General features: G+C 40.8%; 4 protein-coding genes across 4 annotated transcripts; all 4 read left to right on the forward strand.

Moving 5' to 3' along the window:
* Window position 1: 1 nt before the first annotated feature.
* Window positions 2–1069, forward strand: TM35_000321830 (uncharacterized protein; the record flags this gene model as incomplete). The annotated part of the gene is made up of 1 exon (XM_029028810.1): window positions 2–1069. A coding segment is annotated over one exon (1068 nt), but the record flags the coding sequence as incomplete, so codon positions are not given.
* Window positions 1070–1488: 419 nt separating this feature from the next.
* Window positions 1489–3153, forward strand: TM35_000321840 (membrane-bound acid phosphatase precursor; the record flags this gene model as incomplete). Its single annotated transcript, XM_029028811.1, has 1 exon — window positions 1489–3153. The coding sequence occupies one exon, from the start codon at window positions 1489–1491 to the stop codon at window positions 3151–3153; it is 1665 nt and encodes a 554-aa protein (XP_028879935.1).
* A 1271-nt stretch (window positions 3154–4424) lies between these two features.
* On the forward strand, window positions 4425–5717 carry TM35_000321850 (uncharacterized protein; the record flags this gene model as incomplete). The annotated part of the gene is made up of 1 exon (XM_029028812.1): window positions 4425–5717. One exon carries the CDS (start codon window positions 4425–4427, stop codon window positions 5715–5717), a length of 1293 nt encoding a protein of 430 aa, XP_028879936.1.
* Window positions 5718–6555: 838 nt separating this feature from the next.
* On the forward strand, window positions 6556–8649 carry TM35_000321860 (uncharacterized protein; the record flags this gene model as incomplete). The annotated part of the gene is made up of 1 exon (XM_029028813.1): window positions 6556–8649. A coding segment is annotated over one exon (2094 nt), but the record flags the coding sequence as incomplete, so codon positions are not given.

Below are 8649 nucleotides of genomic sequence, written 5' to 3' on the forward strand. Positions count from 1 at the left end.
TAATAATAATAATAATAATAATAATAATAATAATAATAATAATAATAATAATAATAATAACACTAACAATAGTAGCAGCAACCATCAAATGAGTGGAGCATGTTCATCTGTGGTAGATTATCAACGTTCTCCATCTGCTGCCATGGCTGCGGCTGGAACGGATGGAATGAGTGCCTCCCCAGAGACAGGAGCCTCCATGCCATCCACTTCTTCACGAGATGTGCCTACACCTCAACCTATCACCTCACTCCGTCCAGGATGTGTTTTTGTGCGATTGGAACACCCACGCCACGGTGAACCAACACTCTTTTTGTGTCCACCACCACCAGCAGCAGCAGCAGCAGCAGCATCAAAAGCAGCGTCTCTATCAACAACAGAAGTGAAGACAGAAGAGAAGAAGGATTGTCATAATAGTGATGCTTCGGATGTTGTTTTATATGAAGTACAGGCACAGATACCACTTGGTGGGTTTGGTCAAACATGGTTTGTGGATAACGTAGTGGAACCAAATGAGGAACTTCTTATCGTGACACCATTTGATATTACCTTCTTTGCACTACGTCAGGCCGCAACTAATGTCATGAAAGATAAATTTCAATCTGCAGAGGATCTCATTATGGGCGCAAACAGAAATGGCAACAGTACAAAAAGTAATGGATGGCCTGGTTGGGGTGTGGCACTAGCACAGTGCCCTGAATTGGCTCCAGCAGTAGAAGCAATGCAATCTAAGAAAGTTCTTTCACGTATTTGTGAAGTGAAATCAATTGGAGGAGATGACTACTACCGCTTTAGTGAGGAGAAAATGGGAGAATGGTTGCGTGAAAAACTACAGAACGTGTTGCATTGTCAAGCTTTAAGATCTATTCTTCAGTTAGACAACAACGCCTCTTCTTCTTCTTCTTCTGGTACTTCTCATGCTGTTGATAATAGTTCTCATAATGCTACTATACCCATTGTACCACTTCCTGTTGCGTTTGGAGTGATATCGGAATATGTGGTAGAAGAAATGATTGCAACTGCATCAGAACTCTGTGCGGCAAGCAATAACGAAGATAAGACAAAACAATAAGAAAAAAAAAAAAACAGTCATGTTTCGAGATAAGAAATGGTGCTGGAACCTGTGAACGATAAGAATTACGAAAGAAGATTGAAAAAAGATGAAAGAATATGGAGAGAAAGAGAGAGTGAGGGAGACATTGGAAGAGAAGAAGGGAGAGACTAGGCTGAGCAGTCTCAGATCATCACTGATAATTTATGATGATGGATGGGATGGTTGATAGTAGTCCTTTAAAAAACCCTGTACACTATACTTGTTTTTTTCCCCCCTTTGCCAGTTGTATGCGCCATAGTAGATATATGAATCTACTCTTTCCTACTATTTGTTTTTATCTTCTTTTTGATTCTGATATTTCCGCAAAGTAAACTTCTACTTTACCACAACCACAACAACCAAGAAAACCAAGAAGAAAAAAGTAACAAAAGAACAGTATGGGAGGGAATCATCATCACGCCTCATTGTCTCGCTTATGCACTGTGAGGCGCTCTGCTCCATTGCCGGCCCTATTGACACTACTCCTGATGCCCCTTCTTCTGCTGTTCATATTGTTCGCAGCTGTGAGCCCCGTGTCTGCTGCTGGTGGTCCTGATGAGTTTCGTCTTCGTCTTGTGCAGTTGGTTCACCGTCATGGGGCTCGCTCACCCGAAGTCGGGTACTTTGGAAGCGGCAATGAGTCGTTGATATGCGTGGATGTTCCCTGTGGTCTTCTGAATGAACCTGGAAAGAAGCAGATGTTCAACATGGGCGACTTCCTTCGCCAGCGCTACAATGGAACTCTTGGCACGCCTGGGGTGGTCGCCACAGGATTTCTCCCGAGTGTATACAACGAGACATTTGTGTATACCCGATCAACGGATATGCCTCGCACACTGCAGAGCGCCAGTGCTGTCATAAATGGATTGTTTGCCGGCACAGTGCCTGTGTACCCTGTCATTCACACAGTTCCATTGACGGAAGAGAAGCTGCTTGGACCGTGGATGCTTCCTAATGTGGTTACAGCCGATAAGCTGGGCCGCGCTGCGTGGGTGCGTGAACGGACCGCCCCAATGGTGGACAAAATCTTTCCAACACACGAAGATATCCTTGCTGTGGCCCGTGAAGTTCACTCGGAGGGACGGTGTACGGACTACGCTTTGCGTGTGAACTGTGCGCAGATGCTTGCTGACGTTGCCGCGTGTTACGAACCAAATGGATTGTTGGCGAACCTACCGCTTCTCAGTGCAAATAAAAAGGGACTCTCTGGGGTGAGTGCTGCCCTTACTACAGCGTCTTATTCATACAATCCAGCTGATGAGATGCAGCGTCAAAGTGGGAGCTTGGGGCAGGATCTTATGCAGGCCATGTTGAAGAACATGAATGATGTGATTACGGAGAAGAGCACCTACGGCATATATCACTACAGTGCACACGATGCAACCATTGCCCCCTTTGCTGCAACACTTGGTAATAATGATGATAATGCGACTTTTTCACCAACTTTTGGCACAACCTACGTGGTGGAGCTACTGGACCGAATTGTGGATGGGAAGTTGTACGTTCGTGTGATCCGCCTGCGCCCTGGACTGACACCTGAGAGTAATTACAGTATTGCCTCCTGGCCACTTCCGATGCGTTGCCAAAACAGCGATGGCGTTGTGTACGTTGTGAATGCCACTGACCCGAATGAGAATCTCTGTCCGCTGTCGGACTTTACCAGATTTGTGGATTCAACCAAGGGGACGAGTCCACTGGGCTCCTGCTACCTGACAGAGGCGATGAAGACACAGATGAATTGCAGTGGGTCCGGTGCCTCCAGTTCTCTCTGCCAGAACTACCGTTCAGCGTGTCCTGACTACGCCTGCGAGAAGGGAACGGTGCTTGACCAGCTGAGCAAGACATGCGTTCCCGTTGCGGATTCATCCTCTGCTGCGGGTGGCAGCACTTCGCCCACTAACGCCGAGAGCAGAACAGACTTGAGTGGTGGGGCCATTGCAGGCATTACGATTGCCACCTTTTTGCTGGGTTTGTTGATTGCCGGGCTGTTCTCATTCCTGCTGTATTTCTGCGTGCGTCGTGTTACAAACAACAAGTCCAACAGCTCTCTGGGGCAGCCGTAGGGGCTTTAATGTGTGGATGAAGTGTAGAGGAAAGTATAATGGGGGCGAGATTTGAGCAAGGCGGCAGGTTGCAGAACTCTATTTCCAGAGGCATCTTGTTCACTGAATCACGTCTCTTTTATATAAATATTTTTAAAAATTAATAAAAAAATACCCTCCCTAGTGTTTTCTTTTTTTTTTTTGTTGTTTCGGGTGTTTATCCTGTTTCCTCTTGTGTGCGCAGTGTTCATGCACACAAGAGATTATCGTAAGATAAGATATAATAAATAAATGAATAATTCAAAGAAATGAGTGAAGAAAAAACTGAAAAGTGACAAGAGCCAAATCTTACTTGTGGCACTGTGTCCTCATGGCACACAGTTAGTGACATAAAAGCCACTTAAAGAGTAAGAGGCGGAAAAAGTGAAAAAAAAAAAAAAATGACTTAATGGGTACAATAATAAAGAAAAAACAGGAGAAAATAAAATGCCCAGGAAAGTAAAAAATAATAATAATGGTTGCGGAGCCGGAGAAAAATAATATATTTTTGGTGGTGTCGGGTGTAGCATTGATGATGTTTGTCAAGGTAAGAAAGATGTTTAACAATTAAAAGGATAGTGCGCTTGACATTATGCATTCCGTGGCAAACAGGACAAAACCGTAAGACCTCTTGGTCCCTCCCAAATTTCTTGGCTCTATTTTTTTTATTTTTATTTATTTTTTGGTAGCCGTAAATTAAAAATGATATGATCTTTTTTTTTTGTTTGTTTTAGGGCATCATTCTACGGTTTTTAATTTGTTTTTATTTTATTTTGACTGAGAAGGAGTATTGCACTGTAAGAGCTTTTCTGTTTTTTCTCTTTGCCTGTGTGTTGCTTCCTACGTTGCTGAGGGTGCATAGTTACTGAAACGTCTTTGCTTTTGTTTTTTTTCATTTTGTGGCTTCTGCTGGTGTATGAGGAAGAAGAAGTGTAGGTGTTGGTAAAAAAAAAACAATAATTGTGGTGATCCAAATATAGACACAGAGTCAAGGGTTCATAACGTGTGAGTGTGAAAGAAGAAGAAGAATAGGAAGAAGTAAGCGAAAACAAAAGAAATAAAAGGAATCAGAGAGAAGCAAGAGGGTAAATTGCCGATCTTAACGCATTACCCCTTCCACAGAGAGTATAGTCCATTTTTTTTTTTTTTATTTCTTCTATTCTCCTTCTTCTCTTTCTACCCACTCCCCATCACTCTTTCATAAGTTCATTTTTTTATTTCATTTCAACTTTCATTGAGTATCTCTGGGTGAGATGCTGCGGGCCACACCCCTGCTGTGTGTATGGGCGGCGGAGGCCGATGATGTCGGGGCGCCGGCAACGACATTTAAAAACGTGCGGCCCGGCCGTCTCTTACGACTGTGGCGGCAAATCCGACAGCGGGCGTGGGTGGCCTTCACGTGGGATGAAGAGTGGACGAGTCCGGGGAGTGAAGGCTATTTACATCAGCAGCGATTAGAACAGGTGTGTTTTGCTCCTCTCTCGGCGTATGGAATGGTGCCGGGCTCTTATTGTGATCCGTTATTGTATAATACTAAACATACATCTCCTTTTCGATGGCATGTTGCGAATACAGCATCAGATATTGTGGGACATTGGTATATGGAAGCAGATGAGATCTTTCGTATTAAGGATTGGCAACCAAAGAATCCAGATGATCCAACAGAGATGTTTCCACGACCTCCACAGCAAATTTTAAAATGGGATGAAACTGTAGATGAACATGGGAATCGTACCTTCCGTTATAAATATCGTTATGATTTCATGGGTCCAACAGGTATGTGGGAAGCATACCCACGTTATCCCTTTTCTCATTTATATCTTAATGGACAAGATCACCATGGACGAGCAGAGGGTTACGGATTTAAACAAGGTCATCTCTTAAGATGTAATGAAGAGGAGGAAGAGGTATTGCGTCGTATTATGGAAGAAGAAGATAAGGAGTGGGAAATGGTAAAACGCACAGAGGTGGTACAGGAACCATGGTCATATCCAGGGAAGATTCGACCACAAGATTTCAAAGGTGCAGTGGAACGCGCAAAGGCACGTTTTAGAGAACAAATTAAACAAGGAAAAGAAACAGATCCTAGTGAGGATCCAGATTATGATTTAGTACAAGCAGGTGAATATGTGGAACCAAGAGATGGTCCACGTGCAGAATGGCGTCATTTATGGACATCCAATCGTAATAAGGGTGAACCTTTACCATATCAGGTTACATTTAATGATGGTATTACGTTTGAGGATAATGAAGGAAAACCACCGGTACATCCAGCAAGTCATTATGAGGAAAAACCAAAAGAGGCACCCTATAAAAAGTATGAGGAACAGGACACAAAGGAAGAGGATGAAAAGCAGAAGAAAATGAAAGCTGTATGGGATAAATCTTTTAAAGAGTCAATGGTGGACCATAATAAAAGATATGGTCCAAATGGTCCAAAGAGTGATACTTCTGGAAGTAGCAGCGGTCCCAGTACAAAAAGTAGTGGTCCCAGTCATACACCTCCTGTAGCTCCAGATTCTAGTTCTAAAGATAAGAAAAAGTAAGTTATTATCGACTGAAAAAAGAAGGAAAAAAAAAGGAGGGAATTTTAATAGTGATATTGAAAAATATTGTAGGAAGAGGACGAATTGTCGTTCGAAGTGAAGAAGAGGAATATATATATTTATAGTACGATAGAAAGAGGGAAAATAAAGTGGGTGAAAGGGTATGTATTTTTTTTTCCCCCTTTCTCTTATGGTGGTTGGGGTATTAGGGTATTATTATTATTTTTTTTAGTGTTGGGTTAACTTTTCTTGAATATTGCGTGTTTGTTTAATTATTTATTTTTGCACTGTATTTCTATTTCTTGAGTGTGATCATTATACATGTGTGTTTATATATATATATATATATGCATGTATTTTTTTTTTTTTGTTTTTATTGTGTATGTTCGCCTTTTGTGATGAATTTTATTTATTGGTGATAGTGACTGGAGTATTATTTAGATGAAGCATTTCAACTTGTTTAGTGGCCTAAAGCTGTAAGGTTGAAGTCAGCAAGAGGAAGATAAGAAGTAGACATATATATATATCTGAAGAGTGGAAGTAAAACAATGGTAGTAAATTATTAGGGTTACTGTCTCTCTTCTTTACTCAATATTATTTTATTTTTTTTTAATACACTGAACTATAGTTTAATTAGTAGGATAAAAAGGAAAAAAAAAAAAACAAAAGTACATTTTTCTTTTTCTCATTGATATAAATCTATTTTCCCCCGTTTTTACTCTTTTTATTATTATTATTATTATTATTATTATTATTATTATTATTTATTCTTACTTGTGTTTTTAGCGGAAACCGCAACAACAACAACAAGAAAAAAAGGAATACAAGTAGAAAGAGAATGAACAGAGAATACGGACTTAACAACAACCATAGGGAGAATGGTAAGAACGATAACACTGCAGTCTGCAATGAGACTCACAATGTAGAGCGACACACTCTCTCATCCTCTGCCTCTCTTGCTTTCTGGATGACTGGAGCTGTAGACATCACTTCAGAGCAATTAAACTCTACCAATGTAGAGAAAAGTGAATCAAACGACAATGCGGAAACGAAAAAGCCAAAGAAACTACTCTTATCAGATGATAAGAAAGAAGAAGAAGAAGAGGAGGAGGAAATTACTTCCAGGAATGGGAGTAATAAAAAAGAGTCACTCAACACACCAGTATTGCAAACTCCCCAAAGTGTGATATGGGTACAGGATACACGGACAAGAAAGAAGAAGAGTGGTAGTAAAAACAATAATAATAATAATAGTAATAGTAATAGTAATCATAAGAATCATTCTCTTGGAAACACTACCACACCATCAACAACAGATATGCCTATTCACATTATTGATGAAACTGTTATGTGTAATTTAGTACCATTACTCCCCCGTACACATGCGGAATATGCATTAGTTTCTCAAATAGTTCCCTGTACTGTTTGGCCACCTCTCACACAAGAGATCAAGAGTACATCGCCGGTATTGAATTTACAAGAAGCCGCCGCTCTCACTTCGCAATTACATCAAAAGTCTCTACGCATCTCCACTACACCTCCACCCTTCTCGGCTCCTGCGGCACTACCGGGGGCTTTAGTGGAATGGGTGACCGGCACTGTTGGATACACCGCCGATACAGAGGGATTGTGGGAGGAACAACGTATTGTGGCTGAGCGTTATTATCATCTAATACCAGTTCAACTAGAAGAAGAAGAAAAAGAAAAAGAAGAAGAAGAAGAAAAAGAGAAGGAATCGTATATGAGAGTACGAAAAGTGAATCCTTGTATACCACCTTCAACGATTAGAGGAGCTGTAATGGAACAACTACGGCGATTTCGTGGAATAGAGGAGGAACGGAGAAGATCAGATGAGAAGAGGGATCATTGGATACCTCAATTTGCACGTTTAGTGGAATTAACACCCACTTGTATTACCGCAGTGGATGAAATGGTGAATAAACTCTCTGCTGGTATTATGATTCCCTCATCTGAGTGTGATTTAATGCTTGATGAGATTCTTCTTATTGGTATCGTACCACGTGGGGATCCACATCGTTTATCTCTTCTATGCCCTTCAGAGGCATACCGTATACTCACAGAAGATCAACCAGAAGAAAAAGAAAAAGAAGAGCAACAGCAGAATGTGAAAAACAATATGGAGAGTACTACTACTATTACTACTACTACTACTACTAATAATAATAATAATAATAATAATAATAATAATAATGATGATGATATCACAAAATCAGAGTCCACATGTAGTGTTGCTGAACACTTATTAGACATGATCCTACAATGCTTACGTGATTCACTTCAACGTCGTATTGGTGTACAGTATGAACTCCTTCGTATTTTACGTGTACGTGCACTTGCGTTAGTTCATCGTGAGATGCTTCTTCAGTACTCACGCTGGTATACAACTATTCCCACACCTCTTACAGTGATGTATCTCTTAGCCGCTAGTTCTTTGTTTGCGCCTCTCATGGCAGAGCGGTGGCCACGCAAACCATTAGAAACACAACAAATGTCGACTTTTGTGAAATGTGGGAGTGGCATAAAGAGAAGACGCGAGGAGGAAAATAGTGAATCACAAAAGAATGAAGAAGAGAATAATGAACAGTACATGGATGAGATGAATGAGAATAATAGTAATAATGAGGAGAAGGAAGATGAAGAGGAAGAAGAGGAAGAAGAAGAAGAGGAGGAACCTTCTACTCCCTCTACTTTACCTGATGGGATGAGTTCTAGTAGTATTGGTACATTACCTTCTAATATTAATATGCGAGGTGATGGTAAACATGTGGGGTATAAAAGTGTAGTACATATTCCATGTGAATTGGATCTTCTGGATGATGATTACCTGACCCGCTTTGCTGCATGGCTTCGACGAAATGCGAATAGTAATAATAACAATAATAATAACAATAATAATAATAGTAATAATAAT

Source organism: Trypanosoma theileri, assembly GCF_002087225.1.
Source record: "Trypanosoma theileri isolate Edinburgh chromosome Unknown TM35_Tth_32_V1, whole genome shotgun sequence".
Classification (NCBI taxonomy): Eukaryota; Euglenozoa; class Kinetoplastea; order Trypanosomatida; family Trypanosomatidae; genus Trypanosoma; species Trypanosoma theileri.